We start from the raw sequence: 24,147 nt of genomic DNA, 5'->3' as shown, positions 1-24,147 counted from the left end.
AATATAAATAAAACAAAAGTGAGAAGCCAGAAACAGAGATAGAACTCAGTCCTGCACACAATGAGGATACTCCACAATATCAAACCTAAAGCTAGACCTTTAGCATAGCCTCAGTTCAGGACAAATGTCCCTATAAATGGCAGCTTCCAGTAAAGACTGCTTCCAACAACCAACAATTATTACAGGAAGGCTCACCAATATATTGTTTTATCAAAAACTTGAAAATCTGTGTAGAAAATCCTGGGGTCAACCTAACTTTGTAGTCAGTAAACAAAAAGACTATCATTGTCAAAAGGTTGTCAGAGATGGAGCACAGCAAATCTAAAAAGACTGTATGATGTTTTTTTTAGCATGTCAGGCTGTGATCTGAATTTTAAATAGCCTTATACAGTACTTTTCTACACTCAAAGCAATTTACACTATTTGAGCTCCCATATTTTGATGGGACGGACACTGGGAGAAACTGGGGGATCTTGTCCAAAGACACTTCACTATGTGGACTATGTAGAGAAGCTGTGGACTGAACTACCTACTCTACCTCCTGAGCCACAGCTGCCTTGGTGAATCACAGCAAGCCAAACAGAACATGCTGCCACAGCAGGTCATAGGCGAGCAGCATTGACTGTTATGTGGCAGCTCTTTCAGTAGAGCAGCTTTATTTGTCAGTGGCTTCCAAAAACTTTACATTTGATTGTTCTAAACCTGATGATTTCTATAGTTAAGGTATGTTTAGGGTTAGGAACACATTCGGTTAAAAACAGAGAAACACTGTATTGTAGACAGGGTATGTTGCACTAAAATCTGCCATCTACCTTCTTGGAGTTTCATCTGTTTCTCTCATTTTTTTCTTTCGGCTTGCTCCCTTTCAGGGTCACCACAGCAGATCAAATGATCCTTGTTGTTGTTTTGGCACAAGTTTTACACCAGATGCCCTTAACCTCACTGTCTGAGGATAGCAGCCGCTGGTCTTACAAATCAGTCCTCCGTCCAAGTACTAACCAGGCACGGACCTGCTTAGCTTTCAAGAGTGGATGCTATTGGGCACTCCCACTCCGGTGCAGCCGCAGCCTGTTGCTCTCATGATTGTCATTTTTAATCTGGGAATGCTAAAAACAAAAACAGTCCGTTGCAGAGGGTGCTTTAGTGTCACCTTGACAGGTATCAGCAGACTCACTGTGGGCTACACTCACCCCCACTGTGATTCATTTCATTTACTCCTTGATTTGATTTAATACTGTGTATCCTGTATGGTTTAGAAATATGAACATTAATTATTTCAGCTTACAGGATATTAGCTTTTAACAATAGTCAGTTCACAGGTTAATACAATGAATTATACAAAATACAGTGGCATTAATAATCTGCCAAATCAGATGTACAGAGAATATTAAATAAATATTGCGGTTTAAACTGTTTAGCAGATCTGCATTAATATACTGGTGTGTGTGTAAATGTATAGATATATTTTATATATCGGAATGTAAGAGTGTTTTTCTCCAACACACACTTTACCCTGAGCTCATCTCTTTCTGCTACCTTTATTCTTTCACAGTGATAAAAACAAGCAATTATGTTCTGCTTCATTGCTCCTCAAAATTGCTACAGCAGCAATCAGAGAAGTTGTGGAGAGAGGTACATTAGTGGTGGCCAGCATGGGGAAGCTGCCCCAGTGAAGTTGTTTTAGGTTGAATTCCAGTCCTCTAAATCCCTTTCCCTTGAGGATTTGGGGCTTTTACTTACACACTGGGTTTAATAATGCATGGTGCTACAGTACAGCATGAGCAGTTAGTTTGGAGGTGACTTTGACTTAAAAGCTGTGGACTGTATAGATTCTCTGGAGAATCGACTCCTTTACATGCTCAGGCGTCTGCTCGTTGGGATAAGTTGAAGAGAGGGGAGAAAAGTTGGGGAGGGAGAGAGATTGATGAAAAACGGCAAATGGAGTGAAAGAGAGGTGGAGACAGAGAAAGAAGGACAGATGGGTGATTAAAGTAAAATAAAAAGAATTTTCCAGCTTGAATGGCATTTTAAAAACTGAAAACAGTGCATTAGCCTAGATTTTCCCACTCAGCTTCACTTTCATTTTCTTCATATTTGCATATCATTACGCAGTGCAGATATCACAGACTACAGTGAGGGAAAAAAGTTCCAAGGTTTCAACTTCTCTTTCCCTTTCCTTCCTCTCCCACTCCTCCAGTATTCCCAGAACCCATCCTTTCCCTTTGCCTCCTGCTTCTTATATGAAGCACATCACTGTTGTCCACTGGCAGATGAAAATGTGGCTGTTAATGCAGAATTTCAAATACACTCATTAAACATAGTGATAGAACTGTGAAAGTAGCTGCTCTTAAAGTTTTTTACTGAGTTCCCACAGGTCCTAGAAAGCTTAGAAAGTTAAATGAATTTAGGCCATTAAACAAAAAGCAACTCTTGAGGACAGTGATGATACTGGATCTACGTTACAACATCATTATTATTCTCAATGAGAGTCATATTGGAGGGGGAACACAACACAACCAGAAGTAGTTTCTGTTCTTTCTATTTATGATGATCATCAGATACTTAGAGAAATGATCCATATGACGTCTCTCACTAGCTCTTGCATAAGGTCTCCAAACCTGCTTTCCTTCTTTGCTTTCGTCCACATCTTTCTTTTTTGAAACCAGGTGGTCTAATTGGCAGTTTCTGTGAGCCTGCTCTCGCCACATGGAACCTTACAGTGTGGCCCTTCATACCCATATTTGTACTGCTGTTGTGAGGATACCTGCCTACATCATGCATTCTCCTAGCCCCTAGCTCCCTACAGTACATACACATTAAAGTCTATATCGGCAAGCTGAAACCAGACAGTGCAGAAAAATATGAAATAACACAGTGGAGAGGAATTGTTTTTGCCCTGCTTCCAAACTAAGTAAGAGGAGCGCCTGCTCTGGTTGGTGATGTTTCAAAAACTGATCTTTACATATGTGTTCATTTTATGGATGTCCTTCTGTGTGTTTATATCAGACCCTTGTGTGAGATTGTCTGCACCAGAAGGCGTGCAGAATATTGAATAATTATGCTAAATTATTAGTCAAACTTCCACTACTTATACAACAAACTGCTGCTGTTCTAAATGTAATTGCCACAGTTTCCACTGTTCATACAACTCTGCTTCAGGTGACACTTCATCAGGCATCTTTCAGATCAGCAAGGGTCAGGGTAATTGGTAACTTTATTATCGCTGTGGGGTTATTCAGTATACAACATCAAACAACAAATTAAAATATCAAAAGTTCAAAATTATTAACAAGGCTGATAACAACAGAAATGAGCCTACAATGGATGGCTTGTTTCAACTAAAATTGATCAGGCTTTTTCAAAGACCTGATGTTACATAGTAAGGTCATTTAAGGGGATGCCAACAATTTTGTGTTACGCTGCAAATGTTTGACACAAAATAAACCACACCAGCAAATAAAACACAATGTAAAAGCAGCTTGAATAAAACATTCTCATTAAAGCAGTGTTGCCATTAAAACTGCAAAGCTTATGATTAAAAATGCATATGCCGAAGTGATTTTTTACACACCTAGGCCTCAGAGCACAGTTTGTCGATATGCTGAGTTACCATTGTGATGGCTTCTGCATTCATTTGTATATAAAGTAAATAACAGAGGGGAAAGGACACAACCCAGAGGGGATCCAGTGGAGGAGAAAAGGTCATTGGATAAAACACCATTCACCCCCACACACTGTGACCTCTCTGTTAAAAAGTCCACCAGCCAGCAAATCCAGCCAGGCCATATTGTGAATGCTCTTCAACCTGTCTGCTAAGACTTGGTGCTGGGTGCAGTTAAGGGCAGAGAAGAAATCGATAAAAAGTAGACTTGAACTGGCACGAGTGTAATTTTTGTATGACTAATATATTTGCACAGCCAGTTCAGACTCATTTAATCAACTACATTTAACTGTCATTTTGATCTTTTCAGCACTATCATTTGAATTGATACTACTGTTTTATTGAGTGATTACAATACACTCAAATTGTCAGTTCAACATTTTATCGCTTGCCTGAATCTCAGGGGAGAGGCTTGCTGGGAACTGAGGCGAAGAGCTAGCTGTGACCTCAGGTGAATGGCTAACCAGAGACTGAGACGCTGGGGACTCTGGCTGCTGCGGCGCTGGGGACTCTGGTTGCGAGAAGGCAGCTCTGTGCTCCAGCGCGAAAGCAGCATTGGGCTTCGTCCGCAGGATTGGAGATGTGGCTAGCCCTTTCTGACGGTACTGCCGGCGGTGTTGACACCGGCACTGGAGACCCTGGCTGAGACAGCGCCACTAGAGACCCTGGCTGAGACGGCGACGGTGGAGACCCTGGCCGAGTAGGTGGCTCTGGGCTCCGGTGAAAAGGCATGTAATACCGGCAGGGAGGAATAGAGGGTCGGTGTCAGCAACTTAGGAGCTGGCGTAGAAGGGCGAAACATTGGCATTGAGAGCGTAACCGTTGGTGGTGGGGCATGGGAATGGGGCATGGGCATGTGGAAGGCTGCCTCCTGGATGGGGAGTTGCTGGTTCTGAAAACCTCCTTACGCTGTCCTCAGGAACGCCGGGTGGGGGGGTGCCGAAGCTGCCGCTCCTGTTGGGTGCACACAGCGAGCGCTATCAGGTAGTCGGGGGAGAAAGATACAGCCGAAAAGTGGTAAGGGAATTCCATAAGGAATGTTCCCTGAGCGCCTCCCCCACTGGATCTGCTGGGTCCATTTGTGGCCAGTTTGTTCTGTTGTGTGGCTGTCGGGTGTGTCGGGGAGGAGAACCCACACGCAGATACAGTGAAAAAGAATTCTTTATTTTTAAATTATGCTTGGATAGAGAAAGGGTGTCTTGGTCCAGGGAAAGAGTGGTAACTCAGACTGAGATAAATGGTGTCTTGGTCCGGAAAGGAGACTGCTCCTTGCTGAGCAGTGGTTGCTGGATGGCAGGCTGGAAAGCCAGGTGGAGACCAGAGACACGCTGTCCACGGGAGCGAAAGAGAATCTCCGAGGTTGGGAGGCGCAGGTGGCAGAAGCTGAGGTTCGGTGACCTGCGAAGAGACCTTTTGTAAGTAAAGGTAAGTATTTTAATACTTAGAGCCAAGGTGAGTTACTACCGATGAGGCAGACTGATGAACTGGGAAGCCAGAGATGAAGGTTACCTGCCAGGACTGGATACTGCCAGGGGCATTGAAAAACTCCCTCATGGGCTACAAGAGAAAGGCATACAGCCAGCTCAAAATTTAAAGAAGAAAACAACGGCCATTTTCCTCCATTTGATTACTTTGCCAGTTTCATCTGTGACGAGGCCCACAGAAGGAACAATCCCAGTTCTATCCTTACATGTAGCCAAACCATTGTTTTGAGACCTGACAAAGTGCAAGTGAATTATGGGTATAAAATATCGGTTCATAAGACAGATATCTCCTCAGGTGAAGCCCCATCTCCAAACTCAACCGAGATAAAACCTGATGGGCCAGAAAAAAGCTGCCTTCTTCACAACAAACCGCACCGATTAAGGAAATGCAGAGCATTTAGGGCAAGGAGTATCGAAGAAAGAAAGGCTATTCTCAAAGAGAATGGAATCTGCTTCAAGTACTGCATCTCAGCCAGTCACCTGGCAAAGGACTGTAAGGCAAACGTGAAGTGCACAGAGTGTGACAGTGGTCAACACAACACGGCTATGCACCCAGGCCTAGCGCCCCCAGCCACAAGGTCCTCACCCCCACCTGTCAAAAGTGGAGAGGTGGAGGAACACACTGTTGCCAGAGCAGCTGTAAACTCACATTGCACTCAGGTCTGTGGCTCAGGCCAGACAAGTAGATCCTGTTCTAAGATCTGTCTGGTTCGAGTGTACCCACAAAGTCAGCGTGAGAAATCAGTTATGTACGCAATTCTAGACAACCAAAGTAATCGCTCATTAGTTCGACTGACTCGAGAGACCGACTTCTTTGAACTATTCAACATCAAAGGTCAGTTATCCCCCTACAGACTCCAGACTTGTGCTGGGTCGGTTGAAGCACTGGGCAGAAAAGAAGAGGGGTTTCAAGTTGAAGCTCTTGACGGGAAAACCAGCCTCCCACTTCCACCGATAATTGAGTGTAATGAAATACTCAATGATCGTGCTGAAATCCCTACACCTGATGCAGCCTGTCCCCATCCCCATCTGAGGAGTGTTGCTCCATATATTCCAAAGCTTGACCCCAATGCAGAAATATTTATCCTGCTAGGCAGAGATATTGTGAGAGTCCATAAAGTTAGACAACAGGTCAGCGGACCTCACAATGCCCCCTTTGCACAGAGATTAGATTTAGGATGGGTCCTGATAGGGGAAGTGTGTCTAGGAAATGCACATAAACCCGCTGTGAACATATTTAAAACATTGTCACATCCTGCCAAAATTCAATTAGACTGACTGAGAATGCCTGCCATGGCGGGGAGAGCGAATGCACAAACCCAGCAAGGAATCACTGGAGGTGGTGGGACAGAATGTATTCAATGAAACTGGTTCTGACAACAAACCTGCTCCATCCATGTAGGACACAATCTTTTTGGAAATCATGAATGAAGAAGTATACAGAGATCAGTCAAACAACTGGGTCGTACCTCTACCTTTTAAGGTGCCAAGACAAAGGCTGTCCAACAACCGTGAACAGGTGTTCACCCACTTCACCTCACTAAAGAAGACATTACAAAGAAAACCAAAAATGAGAGATCAGGTCATTGAATTCACGGACAAAATATTTCACAGACACGCGGAGGTGGCTCCACCACTGGTACTGGTACCTGCTGATTTTCAGAGTCTACCATCCACAAAAGCCAGAAAACATACGTGTGGTGTTTGACTCAAGCGCAAAGTATTCTGGAACATCTCTCAACGATGTGCTTCTCAATGACCCCGATCTCAATAATTCCCTCATAGGGGTGCTGATCAGATTTCGGAAGGATCAGGTGGCTGTGGTTGCTGACATACAACATGTTTCCTTGTCTGCAGAGACCACAGAAACTATCTCAGATTTATGTGGTACATACAGTATATAATGACATGTCTATCACTGATTACAGGATGAGGGTCCACATTTTTGGAAACAGTCCATCCCCATCCGTGGCTATTTATGGACTCAGGAGAGCTATCCAGGAAGGTGCACACAGATATGGAGCAGACACAGTCAAGTTTGCTGAACGTCATTTTTATGTAGATGACGGACTCATTAGTGTACCTACCAGTGCCGAAGCCATTAGCCTCCTCCTGAGAACACAAGCCTCGCTCAGTGAATCCAACTTGAGGTTGCATAAGTTCGCTTCAAACAGCGAAGCTGTACTGCAAGCATTTGCACCAGAAGACAGAGCAGTCCTGAAAGATCTAGACCTCAGGGTGAAATTACACTGGTGCAACGCAGCTTTGGTCTGCTACGGGAGGCAACATCAGACACTTTCACATTCATGGTCTCAGAACACAAAAAAGCTTTCACTCATAGGGTAGTTCTGTCTACAGTGAACAGCGTCTTTGATCCCTTGGGCATGGTTGCACCAGTAACCATTGAAGGTAAAAATCTCTTGAGAGAACTTAGTGTAGACACATGCAACTGGGATGCGCCTCTTCCAGACGCGAGGCTCAAAATGTGGGAAACATGGAGACAGTCTCTGCATGATTTGAGCAAGCTCCACATTCCTCGAGCATATACTGCCTCTTCACTCTCCAAAGCTGGACGCACAGAATTATGTGTGTTTTCGGATGCGTCCACAAAGGCCATTGGAGTTGTGGCATATCTCAGAACCATACAAGCTCAAGCACAACTTGAGGTGGTCACAATCAGACCAAGTGTTTCTATGTGTATGTCCACAACCATGTCCGCTGAATCCGCCAGTCTATGAGTCCTGATCAGTGGTTTTATATCAACAGTGAAGACAACCCGGCTGACCACGCATCCAGGTCAGTTTCTGCGTCCCAACTGGCACAGACAACGTGGTTTACAGGCCCAGCCTTTTGATGTGTGATGACGATGTGAGACAGACATATGAACTCATGAACTCAGAAGCAGACATGGAAATCCGTCCAGAGGTGAGCAGTTTTCTAACTCAGACTCAAAAAAAGGGCCTCACTGCCACACATTTCCAGTGCTTTTCCTCTATGCTCTCGCTCACTAGGGCAATTGCGATTCTCATACACATAACCAGGGCTTACAAAAAAGACAAACCTAGTGAATGCAAAAAATGGCACCTCTGCAACCTCCCACAAACTCCTGAGGAACTGTCTCAGGCCAGATTTGTCATTATCAAAGCTTTGCAAGAGGAGTACTTCTCTGAAGAGGTCAGCCAATCTGTACCCAAAAACAATTCACTTGAGGGTGTTTGAAGGTGATCTGATTTGCCTTGGAGGCAGACTTAAGCATGCAGATTTGAGCTCAATGGAAAAGAACCCCATTATTTTGCCCAAGAATAGTAACATTTCCTTACTGTTGGTGTGACAGTACCATGAGCAAGTAAAACACCAAGGCCGTCATCTTACTGAAGGGGCTCTCAGTAACGTGAATGTAGCATTTTACACTGACAAGGTTTATTGCTTTATTATCAGTCACTTTAAGTTTTAAAATGAAGTTTACACTCTGTTATGTTGCACATTAATGATGCAAGACAGATAATTGTGTTTCTTTTCAGTTTCACTCTGTATTCAGCACGACTTGGAAAGTGTAAATAAAGCTGCCAAATACGTTAAGGACACTTCTCGTCAATGAATGAGAGTTTAGCTTGCTGTCTAGTTGATGTTGCCACAACTCAGCGAGGACAGTGCACTCCTGGTTGGCTCAGATACAGTAAACAACTACAGAGCAAACAGCAGACAGTATTTAAACCTGCAATGAGAAAATACATATTGTATTATAACAATTCAGGTAGCAGAAAAACAACTCTTTACAGGGCAACAAGGGTAACTCACTTTCCAGCTGCAAACCTTTCATAGGTAACTTAAGTAAGACAATCATAGCTGCTCAGTTTGCATAGGAACACAGGAGTACATGAACAGGTTAACATGAAATGGATTATCCTGTATCTAGGCATAAAGCCACTGATCAGAGTAAAGGCATTCATACACGGACATTGGAACAAGACATTCGTCATGAAAGGCTGATTAGACTTCTGAAGAGAGTGAAGTCCTCAGAGCGATGAGCACAGACAAGCAATGAGGAGAACAAGACCACAAAGTTAGGAACAACAAAACAAGTCTGGTCAGGATTATGTCATGGACTATTAGGAAGTCATCACGACTGGATGTGTGGGAAATGTTGTGTGTGGATGTTGGTGGAAAAGATGATAAAGGAGCCAAACAAAGTGCAGTGTCTCCTCAGGAGGTGGCAGCTCCTGCACCTGCACCTGCAAGAGAAGAGCTAACAAGGCACGACTAGACAGGCTAGACTTTGTATGAGTGTCACGAGTTCACACTTAATTGCATTGTCTGCTCCTGACATCTACAAGTTGTGTAAATGTCACATGCACACAGACTAAACAATTATCCACACAATTATACTTACAGCTACACATTTTACAAGAAAGAGATAAATCTGTGACCAGGAGCAATGATAATATCAGCAGAGTAATAAGTCAGAAAGGAACTAGAGGAATGACAGACTGTTTTTTATTTAAATTAATTATGACTGTGAATTTTAAGTGTTTTTCTCAGTGTAACAGACTGCTGCTCATCAAGAGCCACCAAGGAGACAAACACAAGTGATGACAGCCTCTGTAGCCTTGTCACACTGTTTGAAATGCCCCTGCCAACCCTTTCTGCTCAACGCCTGTCTCCCCAACTTAAGTTCAAGACTTACTTGAGTCAAAGGGGAAATTTATTTCTATTTAAATGCACTTTGCACCAGCACAACATTATGAGCACCCTCTTCCACTCCATCTTTAGGGGTCCATTGTCCAATCATGCTTACAGAAGGCACTTTCTGCAAATGAGAATTTGCTTTTAATTGGTCTGCTTGGTTAAATAAAGGTCACTTTAAAGCCTGCACCACACACACACACACACTCACCTGCATGTCAGCCTCCATACTTCTTCTCTCCCTCTCTCTCCCTTCCTCTGACTTGTTTATACTGCACTTCCTCACCGCTCCCACTTGTCAAGCAAATTCATACTGAGCATCATTTCAAAGAGACATCAGCCTAGCTTCTTGCTAATGAGTAGACAGTTGTGGAAGGGGATACACACATACACCAACAACACACTCACATACACACACATACTTGTATTTCTATATTTCTATCTTTGTGAGGACACACATTGACATAATGCAATCCCTAGACCCTTACCTAACCATTACAACTAAATACCTAACGCCAACCCTTCCCCTAACCCTAAAACCATGTCTTAAACCTCATCTGAAAAAATTGAGGACTGGAATAATGTCCTCACTTTGCCAAAATGTCCTCACTTTGACAGAAATATGCTCAAAATTGTACTCACACAGATAGAAGTGCAAGTACATACAAACACACACACACACACACACATTCAGTCTCACACACACGAGATGAAGGCTGGGGGAGAAGATAATGTGCAGGCTTTGATTGGTCTGGTCCTGGATGAAGAGCATGGTTTCAGCCAGAAACAGACATTAGCAGGACAGATAATTAGGCTGGCGGTTAGCTGGTTTGGTTGCATGCAAGTACCTGGATTCGAAGGTCATAAGGAACATTAACTTCACACTGCAGTAAACTGTAATCCAGCACTGTCAATACAGAGTCTCACCCCAACCAGATGTTTCCACTGTTCCTAATTCTAATCAGGGATTCCCTTTTTTACCCATAAAGCATGCCTGCAAAGCCAAACTTTCGTCAGCTTAAATGGCTTCTCATTGTACTCTAAAGAGTGACAATTTTTTTTTCTGTGTATTCCCCATGCTTCCTTGTAGTGCTTTTGTAAAATGAGGTAAAACCCCCCAAGAGCTGTTTTGGGGAGATGAGAGACTGAAGGTATGTATGTTGTGAAGCTTTTGTTGGCATGTCACAGCACACACATCTAGACACACACATACACAAGACATAAATATGTGTTACACAATGATACAATGGTCACTCACACTTTTGTACTCCTTTCTTTCACACTCTCCACCTCTGGTTTCATTATTTAAAGGACAGGTGTGCAGTAGAGAATTGACAGGAGGAAATTTTATAGCTGTCTGCAGTATTTTAATGTAACTATATTATTGTCTTATCGGTGCGTATTTTAGGAGGTGACAGAATCAATGTTTTAAAACTGAACCTAACAGCCATTTTTAGAAGAGTTTACACCTTGAAGCTTTACAGGTATGTTATTTCCAGCATTTGGTGGCAATATCTAAAAGTTGGATATAGATTTTGTGAATCAGCTCACTGATTAATATGTTATGTAACAATATGTAACAAATTTCTTTAACCAACATAAGCTATCTCTTGACCAACAGCATTTTATTTCTATATTCTATATGCAACAACATGCAATCAATTAAAACTGTGTTGCCCTGCAGGTCTCTCGTTCGGCCTTTGATTTGTGTCAAACAGCCAAAGTGCGGCTGCCACCGTTTTTATCCACACACAGAGAAAAAATTAAACCATCACAGATCTAACCTGTTTAGAGCTGTGGTTATTAATAAAAATAGTAGAACATATTAGTTTGAACTGTCATATAATAATCAATAATATTGCCATTACAGGACTGAAATTACACCCATTATACAAAAGAAAAAAGATCAGAATCAAACTCATTCCCTTTTTTCCTATACTCACCATGAAACCTATGATAATAAAAAATGCACAGGTATGTTTACAGTAACTTGTGTATGAATGCAGATACTGCCCAGGGCTTTCAGTGTATAAAAAAGCAAATCACAGTAAGCAGAACAATGTGGAGTGTTACAAACACTTTTAAATGCCTTGTTCATACTCGTGGAGATAGTCAGGTCAAACTGACTGTCCACCAGCACAAACAGTGTGCTGCTCAAATCAATATATAATTCATTAGCAGCCAGAAGTTTGCATTGCCCACCCCATGGAACATGCAGCATTGACACTCAAGTCCAGATTGCAGCTCTATAGGAATTAATTAATATTTGATGATGTTGTTAAAAGCTTTGGTAAAATGGTGGTATGGTAGAGTCAGCATTGTGGTAAGTGCTGATTTAAGCATTTTGCAGCTTAATACCTGTGGTGAGAACATTCAGTGGCTGCTGGAGGAAAGCTCAGCTTCCTAATCTCTCCTAGAAAGTATTTTATGGATGAATGTTGGCCTGTCCTGCATTGAATCTTGGATACTAGCAAGTGAGCAGACCTGTGATGATCTCTACTGATGCCAGTCAGTAAGATGGAATGAATCTCCATCTTTGACACAGCATTAAAATGAAATGGAAGGTGCATTTATGTATTTAGCTGTGGCAGTGCCTGTAGAGTGTCCTGTTATATATTTGAAAATATGAACAGTTTCAGGAAATGCATCATTACTGAGCATTAGGCCCATTTATCACCTATTTTGTTTCCAAATACAGAACAAGGGCGGACTTGTACTATTTCTATTCTGCTTCATCTTTCATCAGATGCTAGCATACTCAGCTGACTAAACGACCAATGAAATGCCGTGTGAATCATGTAACCTACCTTTTCTCTGTCTGTCCTGCAGAGGGAGAGACTGCGAAACATCGAGAGAATCTGCAACCTGCTGAGAAAGGTAAGCAGAACAGGGAAAGCACATATCAACTGTATTATCCAGGATCTGATTGCAATCATTTACTAGTTTCTGTCTCAGTGATGTAAAAAAACATGTTGTACAGTATGCAGATGATACATTACTTTCACTTTATAACAGATATTTTTAAGGTTACAAGTTAGTGATATCTTACTATCATGTGCAACCTCAATTTATGTATATTTATTTCCTCTAAATGATCTATTCTACCCCTAGCCACAGTTCTTCAGGGCTACTCTGAAAGTGTTTGAGTTGCATGAAATTTTCAAATTTGAGTTACATGAAAAAACGAAAAAACAAAGCTGCATATCAGTATTCTACAGGTCTTGTTTGGGTAGTGTAGTTTATTTACAAATCTAAATTTATTATATGGTTCCTTTGTTTTCTTGCCTCATGTTGGATTGATAGTATAGACAGAGACTGAGAGCCTCTGGTTGTGCTCTGCAGAGCCAAGCAGTCTGTTTCGATGTTAATGTGCGTGTGTGGAGACAGTTTGCCTTGAGGACTCAGTACAAGGATGAGAAGATCCCTCCTCCCAACTTCAGTGTGACATCTGTTTCTTCCTCCACATCTCTGAAACTCACACTGTGTCTGTGTGTTTCATGCATGTGTGTATGCAAATGTGTGTGTGTGTGTGTGTTGTGTTTATTTCTGTTTATGCTGGGGGTGTATTGGTTGAACGGCTGATCTTGGTTATCAGTGTTGTCAACTCGACCCCCCAGCCCTACACTGGCCCCAGGGGAGGACATTCTCCTTACAGCACTTATGCAAAGAGAAATACACACATTCATGAACACACACACACACACACACACACACAGATGCACTGTCCTTGAAGCTGTAACCTGCTCAGGGCTCAGTGGAGGTAGCTGCAGATGTGTTAGCACTGTGCAGCCTAAAGGAAAATACTACCCAACTTAAGTATTAACATAGCCCATTCCAATCAATATTCGTTTCTATGAAAACGCATCTCCACCAGGAATCTGTCAGTTTCTTAACCTGATGGAATCAATATATGATCAAAATGAATGTTTGGCCCCTGGCACCAGGTTATCTGGTGTCTAAGTTATGCTTATGTATGTGGATGGATGAACAGGAGGAATCACTGAATGGTTTTATCACCACATCACAACCCAAATGAGCACTTATGGACCACCATGTTAGACAGTGCTCTCAACCACCATCATCTATAACACTAAATAAGGGTATGTTTTTGGAGAACGTTCAAGGCATGCTCAAGCTATTCTGGTAACACAGCAACTTACTTATACACTTTAGGTTGTTTTTCCTTTAAGTTGTCAACTGTCTGCATAGAGCAGACTAATTTTTTTGTTGAGCCAGAATTGCCATTTCCCACCTCTACACCTGCATTTACTACATTCTGTTCCAGCCTAAGCCTAAAAATATTTGACACAAAAAGGCTTGAATCCTAAATGTGTGATCATATGCTGCTATTTGTATCATTGCCGCTACTGCAAACAGACAACTAATGGACCTAGAAAATGGAAATGAGTTACCTCTCCACATTGTTGTTAGAAGTGGCTGCTGTTGAGGCTGAGAAAGACTGTAGCTATCACTACTGCTGTAACACTGTGATTTGGCCATTGGTGTCACTTTGCTTTGTTATGATTATGTCTGTGACACATTCAAAAAATGTAACACAAACAACTATATTACTTAACACCCAATCTATAGTGGTAACACATCTGTCTTAATGCCTTCTCTTCTAATGTTAACAGAACCAGTAAAGAGTAGTCAAGCCCTGTCCCTACCATCAGAGTCAACCAAAAATGCAGCTGCAGTCTGAGCAATAACAGTAGCCAGAGCCACAGCTTCACCCACCACAGCCAGGCGGAGCAGCTGCAGCTGTGCTCATAGCCAGTGGCTATATGTCAGAGTCTTGCCTCTGGAAAGGAGGGGTAAGCAATAAACACATCAAGTGTCACATCAGCTTTCCTCTCTGTAGTAACTGAAAAGCATTTCCCTATATGTTAGTGTGATTTACAATAACTTGTCAGGATCAACACACTGTTTCTGTAGATCAAATACAATACAAGAACAGAAAGAAATGCCAGTGACCTTCCATGCTCTCAATGCGGTGGCCTTAAACATAATTTCTAATAATACTTGTGTTTTACTGATAACTTATGTACAGTGATAGCAGTGACAGTATTTGTTTATCCCCGGGAACACCTGGATTCCTGCAGCTGGACTTAAGCTTACTATAGTGAAGAACACACAAGTCACTCCCATCATATAGGTAAAATGCTGGATACATGTAAACCTATGCAAAACCAACCAAAGTGAAGTCCCCTGTGGGGAGACTGGAGTGAACTGTTTCTTTACTTTAATGCCCTATGTCCTATGTCTATGTTTACTGCCTTTGCTGTCCAACATTACAGGTTTTTGAATTCAGGAAAAATGGTTCAGACCAAGTTGTAATTGTTAGACATGTCAAATACAGTGAGTCTGATCTAATGTATGCTCTCCAATGAAGCCTAGCCGTGCTGCAGCATTGTTTGCTGTTTTTTGTCCAGTCCAGTTTTTTTATAGGAACACATAAAAGTAGCCCTTCCCAGAACAGTTTTAACCATTGTAGTAGTTTTAACCATTACTAACTATTGACTGACTGTCCTTTCAAATACTGCACAGAAGAAACCACAGCAAGCTGACTAAACTTTCATGAATAAAGCAACTTCATAGGTTGTCCAATAAATTAAATGACAGAGAAATTTGTTCGTAATTGTGCAAAAATCTTGTATATTCTGCTCTATGATTTAAGACCCAGTTCAACAACATTTCTCATAAATCTGGTCAAACTGGATGCACATTTTGGAACTATATTTTTACCCTGTTGCGGCAGGATGTTTTTTTCACCCCTCCTTTTCTCCAGAGCTCTTCTTTCCTCCTCTTAAACTATTCAACTGGCTCCAACTGGCCTGGTTACAGCGCGGTGGTCCTGATTGATTTGGTTAAAATCCTTGGCTGTGTTTCTTTATGTTGGCATACCTATTTAATACTTTTCACTGCAGACACACACGCACACACAGGCGTAAGGACACACGCACACACAGGCATATGGACATGTGTCCTTTTTTTCCAAAAATGCGCCGTTCTGAATGGCAGCATGTCCGAGTAGCTCCTGTGTTTTTTTTAAAGTTTTTTGTAGTTTTTTCATATGTTTTTTTCTTAGAGACGGTACTGGCTCAAGTGTACACTAAAGACGAATTGTTGGCCCTGTTGAAGATTGGACACGGAGTAACACACCCAATCCCGACTATGCTGAGGAGACAGTGTCGTGGATGTAGAGCCGGGGCTAAGCTAAAGGCTAAGAGGAACAACAGAAGGTGGACATACAAGCCTTTTCTGCCCTCTGTGCTCATGGGGAATGTTAACTCACTGCATAACAAGTGTGACGAGTTGGAGGCGCTTGTGAGGAGCAAGAGGCTGTACAGGGAGTGCAGTTTGATATGTCTTTCTGAGTCCTGGCTGAACACCAACATACCGGACTCGTGTGTATATACCTAATGTTAACAGAACCAGTAAAGAGTAGTCAAGCCCTGTCCCTACCATCAGAGTCAACCAAAAATGCAGCTGCAGTCTGAGCAATAACAGTAGCCAGAGCCACAGTCGCTTCTGTACGAGCAGACAGAGAGCCAAGGACGAGGAGAAGGAGAAGGACAAAAAAGGGAGGAGTTATCCTACTTTTCAATCAGATATGGGTTAACCTCCAAAATGTGACTGTGAAAGAGACATTGACATTGTCCGGACATTGAACTGGTCTCAGTTGGTTTCCGCCCATACTATGTGCCAAGGAAGTTTACATACATAGTCGCCATTGTTGTTTACATTCCACCGAAGGCGGTGCCTGCAACGACGTGTGACGTCATCCATGATGCCGTTGCTAGGATACAGACGCAGCACCCTGATGCATTCATTGCAGTTACAGGGGATTTCAATCATGTCTCTCTGTCCTCCTGCTTGACTGACTTTGTGCAGTTTGTGGACTGTCCAACACGTGTAGAAAGGACATTAGATCTGTTCTATGCTAACATCAAAGAAGCCTACAGGGCTGTACCTCTTCCACCACTGGGTAGATTTGATCATAACATGGTCTATCTTCAGCCTACATATAAACCTTGTGTGCAGAAGCTTCCTGTTACCACCAGGTCTTTCAGGAAATGGTCACTAGAGGCAAGGGATTCATTGAGAGACTATTTTGAGTGCACAATCTGGGATGCACTGATGGAGGAGCATAAAATGGACAATGGCTTGGACAGGACAGTCAACATCATCACTGACTTCATTAATTTCTGTAGACACTGTACTCCCAATTAGTACAGTATGGTGCTATCCTAACAATAAACCATGGACCACCAGTGACATTAAAGACCTCCTGAACCAGAAAAAGAGGGCTTTCCAGGAGGGATAAGAAGAAGCTGAGGAGTATACAATGGGAGCTCAAAAAGACACTGAGGCGAGCTAAGGTGGAGTACAAGAAAAAGTTGGAAAAACAGCTGGAGAACAATAATACCAGGGAGGTGTGGAGAGGGGTAAGGACCATCACTGGCTACAAACTGAACAACTCGCTTTGGATGGTGATGTGGATAGAGCCAATACCTTCAGTCAGTGTTACATCAGGTTTGACAATGTGGCTACTTCCATCTATATCTCCACAGTTACTCCCTCCACCACCACCACCCCAGCGGTTGCTCCCTCCATCTCTGAAGCTCCTCACTAAACCTCATTCTTTATGTCTGCTTCACCTCCACCTTCACCTCTGCCGCTGCTTCCTGTACTTCCATGTCTAAGGCTGCTCCCTCCACCATAAACTCTATGGCTGCCCTCTCCACATATTCAGCTGTCTCCTCCACCACTGCGGCTGCTCCCTCCCTCTCCAACATGGCAGATGCTCCATCCACCCCCACCTCTGCAGCTCCTTACTATACCTTATCCTCTATGACTGCTACGTCCATCCTCCATCTCCACCTGTATGGCTGTTCCCTCTTCCTCCACCATCCCTCTGTTACAATCTGAACAGCTGTTTATGTCTCTAACTGCGGAAGAGGTTGGAGCTGAGCGCAGGAGACTTTGGCCAGGGAAGGCAGCTGGACCAGATGGAGTATGTCCAAGGCTTCTGAAGGACTGTGCAGGACAACTAGCTGTTCCTCTTCAGAGGCTCTTTAATATGAATCTTCGGCTGGAAAAAGTCCCGGTGCTGTAGAAGACTTCTTGTCTAATACCAGTGCCCAAAACAGGGCAGCCGGTGGAGCTAAATGTCTATAGACCCATATCATGAAGACCTTGAGGCGACTCCTTGTCCATCGCGTGAGGCTGCAGGTTAAGGAAGAGCTGGATGTGCCTGGTTCATATGTGAGGATTATGTTCTTTGACTTCTCCAGTGCTTTCAATACTATACAGTCTCCCATACTGAGAGACAAGCTTCTATGTATGAGGGTGGCCCCCTCCCTGACGTCATGGATTATGGACTATTTGACATCCAGACCACAGTATGTCAGCTGGGGAGATATGTTTCTGGGACACTGGAATGCAACACTGGGGCTCCAGAGGGGACTGTTCTTGCTCCTTTTCTGTTCACGGTCTACACATCGGACTTTAGGTATAACTCAGAGTCTTGCCACATTCAGAAGTATTCGGAGGATACGGCTGTTGTTGTCATGATTTGTGTATCAAATTGTATGGATCACGACCCCGTCTAACACAAGTAAGTTTCCGGGATATGACAGTTGTGGCATGTGTGCATGGTGGATGGGAGGGGGAGTACAGGGACCTAGTGGAGGCCTTCACTGACTGGAGCAAAAAGAACTATCTTCTCCTGAACACCCCCAAGACTAAGGAGCTGGTGGTGGATTTTAGAAGATAAAAGGCACCATTCCAGTCAGTCTGCATTGATGGACAGGAGATCGAGACTGTACAGACCTTCAAGTTCCGGGGGGTGGTACTGGACGAAAAACTGGAGTGGTCTGCCAATGTAGATGCAGTGTACAGAAAAGGGCAGAGTTGCCTCTTTTTCTTGAGACGACTCGGTTCGTACAGTGTCTGCAGTGACATGCTGTGCATGTTCCACCACACTGTCATGGCAAGTACACTGTTCTATACTGTTGTCTGTTGGAGGAGTGGCATTACGGACAGAGACTGTAGGCGCCTGGACAAACTGGTGAAAAAGGCCAGTTCTGTGCTAGGCAGGGGACTGGACCCTGTCAGAACTGTGGTGGAGCAGCAGATGTGGAGGAAGCTGCTTTCTATATTGAACAATAATAAACACCCCCTCTACGATATACTGACTAAACAGAGTAGCAGCTGTAGTGGGAGACTCATCTCACTGTGCTGAGGAACTGAGAGGTTGAGGAGATCCTTTGTCCCCACAGCCATTAGACTGTTTAATAGTAACTGTTGATATGTTAGTTATGCTATTTATGTTGTATGTTATTAACTGAGTGCCTTTATCTGTTAATTATATTTTATATTTTATATTTTATAGTGAATTTTGCAGGACAATCTGAATTTCCCCCATGGGGGATGAATAAAGTATCTATCTTTCTATCTATCTATCTATCTATCTATCTATCTATCTATCTATCTATTTATGTGACACCGCTGGTCTCAGTGGAGCATGTTGTGTTCTGATGGGTCTTGGACAGCTGTAAATCCATGCAGATGACAATAGCTAGAAGGGATACACAGTGTGTGTATGCGTGTGTGTTATTTATTTTGATATGCCGGCTTGAAGCAGACAGCTCATTGTTCTTCCTTGACTTACTCCTTTTCTTCTCTCCCCTCTATTTCAACATCTTTCTGTTTCTCTTTATTCTTTCACCCCCTCTCTTCCCCTTTTCTTAGCATACTATATCAATGAGTGGGTGATGAAGAACAAGCTCAGCAAGTAATGGCCTGGTTAATTCTAGGAGCTGAGGACATTTTGTTGAATCACTGTCCTGCTGTCTTCAAGACTAAACTTTGCCTGCTTTTCTCTTGTGTCATCAGGTGATTATCAAATCTGTGACTTTTAAAATAACGCTTTGCACGCCTGTGGAGAATGATCTTCACAAGATGTCACAGACAGCTTCGGCAGAACTGAAGCAGTGAAAGCTTGCAGGCTGAGATGACTGTCTGCTTGATGATGCACTACCAAAAATGGCACAGATTATCCTAACTGTGTGAGCTACAGAGAATCTTCCTCTGCACCAGAAATAAGGAAACCTCTTTCAAATGTTACTGACAGAACTACTATCTTGAAACAGAGGCTTTCTCAGCACTGTATCATGAAGCTCACTTCTTATGCTTAGCAATCAAATGTTCTCTATTTAGCAGCCTTTAATGAATACATTTCTCATAAACACCACAACCTGTCTGGCTGAACTACAGCTGCACCGATTAGTTGATTAATTAATCATTAGCAACTATTTTTGTAACAAAATAAAATAAAAATGTGTTAATGTTAATATTGGTACATGTTATACTGCATCATTAATGCAACCACAGGGGGACACAATCCAGTGTCTTCATGTGCAGGTCCCAAGTCCGGGTAAATGCAGAGGGTTGTGTCAGGACGGGCATCTGACGTAAAATTTAAGCCAAATCAAACATGCGAATCACAAATATGACTTCCATACCAGATCGGTCACGGCCCGGGTTAACAATGACCGCCACTGGTGCTGTTGACTTACAGGGTGCCAGTGGAAATTGGACTATTGTTGGTCGAAGAAGGAGAGGAGGAAGGCGTGTTCGTGGGCAAAGACAGAAGAGGAAGGTCAGGAGTGTAGGGACTTTGAATGTAGGGACTGTGTCAGGGAAAACTAGAGAGTTGGTTGATATGATGGAGAGAAGAAAGGTGGATAGCTTGTGTGTTCAGGAGACCAAGTGGAAAGGTGGCAAGCCCTATAGATTAGGAGCAGGGTTCAAGCTGTTTTATCATGGTGTGGATGGAAAGATGAATGGAGTAGGAGTTATTCTGAAGGAAGATTTTGCTAGGAATGTTCTGGAGGTGAAGAGAGTGTCAGATAGGGTGATGAATCTGAAGCTGGAAGTTAAAGGTGTGATGTTGAATGTTGTCAGTGGTTATGCCCCACAGGTAGGATGTGAGTTAGAGGAGAAGGAGAAATTCTGGAGGGAGATGGATGAGGTGATCCAGGGTCTCCCTAGTGGTGAGAGAGTGGTGACTGGGAAAGACTGCAACAGACATGTTGTTGAGGGAAACAGAGGTGATGAGGAAGTGATGGATAAGTTTGGTATGCAGGACAGGAATGCAGAAGGACAGATGGTGGTAGACTTCACAAAAAGGATGGAAATGGCTGTAGTGAACGCATTTTGGTACTTGGTGTGTCATCTGGAAAGAGGAAAGCAGATAAGGAGACTTGGTGGTGGAATGAGGAAGAAGTGGGACACTGAGAGGACAGAAGAGAACAGACAGGAGTACAGGGAGATGCAGCGTAAGAAGAAGGTAGAGGTGGCAAAGGCCAAACAAAGGGCGTATGAGGATTTGTATGATAGGTTGGACTCTAAGGAGGGAGAGGTGGATTTGTATGGGAAGGATGTGCAACAGGTTAGGGTGATCAAAGACAGGGATGGAAATGTGTTGACAGGTGCCACAAGTGTGATGGAAAGATGGAAGGAATACTTTGAAGAGTTGATGAATGAGGAAAATGTTAGAGAGCACAGAGTAGAAGAGGTGGCTGTTGTGGAGCAGGAAGTAGCAAAGATCAGTAAGGATGAAGTGAGGGTGGCGTTGAAGAGGATGAAGTGTAGAAAGGCAGTTGGTCCTGATGACATACTTGTGGAGGTATGGAAGTGTTTAGGAGAGGTGGCAGTAGAGTTTTTGACTGGGCTACTTAACAAGAGCTTGGAGAGTGAGAGGATGCCTGAGGAATGGAGGAGAAGTGTACTGGTGTCCATCTTTAAGAACAGGGGATATGTGCAGAGTTGTGGAAACTACAGAGGAATAAAGCTGATGAGTCACACAATGAAGTTATGGGAAAGAGTAGTGGAGGCTAGGCTGAGGTCAGAAGTGAGCATTTGTGAGCAGCAGTATGGTTTCATGCCAAGAAAGAGTACCACAGATGCAATATTTGCTTTGAGAATGCTGATGGAGAAGTACAGAGAAGGCCAGAAGAAGCTGCATTGTGTCTTTGTAAATTTGGAAAAAACGTATGACAGGGTGCCGAGAAAGGAGCTGTGGTTTTGTATGAGGAAGTCTGGAGTGGCAGAGAAGTATGTTCGAGTGGTGCAGGACATGTATGAGAGATGTAAGACAGTGGTGAGGTGTGCTGTAGGGGTGACAGAGGAGTTCAAGGTGGAGGTGGGACTGCACCAAGGATCGGCTTTGAGCCCCTTCTTGTTTGCTGTGGTGATGGACAGGCTGACAGATGAGGTTGGACAGGAATCTCTGTGGACCATGATGTTTGCAGATGACATTGTCATCTGCAGTGAGAGCAGGGAGCAGGTGGAGGAAAATCTAGAGAGGTGGAGGTTTTCTCTGGAAAGGAGAGGAATGAAGGTTAGCCTCAGTAAAACAGAGTATATGTGTGTAAATGAGAGGGACTCAAGTAGAACGATGAAGTTACAGGAAGTAGAGGTGAAGAAGGTGGAGGATTTTAAGTACCTAGGGTCAACAGTCCAGAGCAACGGAGAGTGTGGAAAAGAAGTGAAGAGACATATGCAAGCAGGTTGGAACAGGTGGAGGAAAGTGTCAGGTGTGATGTGTGACAAAAGAGTCAGCAAGAATGAAAGGAAAGGTGTACAAGACAGTGGTGAGACCAGCAATGTTGTCTGGTTTAGAGACAGTGGCACTGAGAAAAAGACAGGAGGCAGAGCTGGAGGTAGCAGAGCTGAAGATGTTGAGGTTCTCTCTGGGAGTGACGAGGATGGATAGGATCAGGAATGAGTAAATCAGAGGGACAGCTCAAGTTAGATGTTTTGGAGAAAAAGCCAGGGAAGCCAGATTGAGATGGTTTGGACCTGGTCAGAGGAGGGACAGTGAATACATTGGTAAATGGATGCTGAGGTTAGAGCTGCCAGGAAGGAGGCCTAGAAGACCAAAGAGGAGGTTCTTGGATGTAGTGAAGTAGGGCATGAGGATAGTTGGTGTGGGTGAGGAGGATACAGAGGATAGGGTTAAATGGAGGCAGATGATTCGCTGTGGTGACCCCTGAAGGGAGCAGCTGAAAGGAAAAGAAGAAGAAGTTATATTGCATTATTGGAAATATTTTACATTTTTCACTATTACTTAGACAAAACATTGTGATTTAACAAATAATGAGTTAGCTGCAGCCCTACATTAAATGGTGCATTATGTATAGTTGTTACGTTGCGGTGGTGTGCTGGAGAAGGAGAGGCGTAGGACCCAAATGCTGGACAAATACCTTTATTTCTCCTGGAATAACCAGGGCTCATGAAAAATGCAAACAAAAGTAAACTCTTGCATCTACTAACAACTGGTACCTCAGATAGTAGTACTCCCACAAACATAATGAAGAGAAGGAAATCTTTACAAAAGGCAAAGTGTGAACAGGTGAAAATAATTATGGTTAATTAACGTAAAGCTGCCGGGGACCAGTACAGGGAAAACAGGAACACCATAGGCAGCGGGTGAGGTTGAGGTTTGGGAAGGCTAATGTGGGAGGTGGGTTCGCTTCTTGTCTATATAGTATATGATAGCCTAGGCGATTAAGGTAGAAGGAAATTTGCATTTTTAACTAGGCTGCAGAAGGCACTTGGAGACAAATGCACGCTCACACATGCGTTATGAGTTACATTACAGACCCGAACCAGCTGAGAGAGTTACACTGACTTGTAGCAATTCTGTCAAGTTTCAGAGAAGAGAAACTCCTTTCCTACTGGCATATCAACACATCACCGTGGTTTGAAGTTCACGCATGCTCTGATTGACAAGTTTTTTCATAACTGAAATTAAAATTAAATCATATATCAATCTCTCTTCTAATAAATGTAATTTATGTCACTGTCAATATATTTTATGTATATACAATTTTTTGGTACATGTTATACCCCTCCCCCTACACTGCCTTTGATTGGCATACCAACAAACCAACGAACGGCCAGAGAGCGGCCCAGAGGCTACAGCCAGAGGCACATTCACCAAACGTAAACGAACGCAATAGCAGGAGGTGGCCATTAAAACGATACAAAGAGTAGGGTAATAAATTAATATAATTGCAGGCAAAACACACAGACGTTTGTAAATTTTTAACATTAGCCAAATGATGTGCACAATATAAACTAGAACAGCAGATTCCACATTTTTAGGAAGGAATTCCTAAAAAAGGCTTAACACAAAATAAAGGTCCCCGGCAGGAAGTCCCAAAAGGGAATCATGACAATAGTAAGGGATAATCATCGACCTTCACCTACACTGTACTCTCTTTGCTTAGAACTTCCTACCCTTTT

The 24,147-nt window shown here is 43.1% G+C and overlaps 1 protein-coding gene across 1 annotated transcript in view; it reads left to right on the top strand.

Moving 5' to 3' along the window:
* The window catches only part of cnih3 (cornichon family AMPA receptor auxiliary protein 3), a 78,706-nt gene that overhangs the window by 17,075 nt on the left and 37,484 nt on the right, over positions 1–24,147 (top strand). Inside the window, exon 3 of the mRNA XM_026318821.1 lies at positions 12,658–12,705. Within this exon, the coding sequence (XP_026174606.1) occupies positions 12,658–12,705 (48 nt within the window). The remainder of the gene's footprint in view (positions 1–12,657; positions 12,706–24,147) is intronic.

The sequence above is a fragment of the Mastacembelus armatus genome, chromosome 24, assembly GCF_900324485.2.
Source record: "Mastacembelus armatus chromosome 24, fMasArm1.2, whole genome shotgun sequence".
NCBI lineage: Eukaryota > Metazoa > Chordata > Actinopteri > Synbranchiformes > Mastacembelidae > Mastacembelus > Mastacembelus armatus.
Note: the sequence above shows the minus strand (reverse complement) of the source record. Positions and strands in the feature narration are given on the sequence as shown.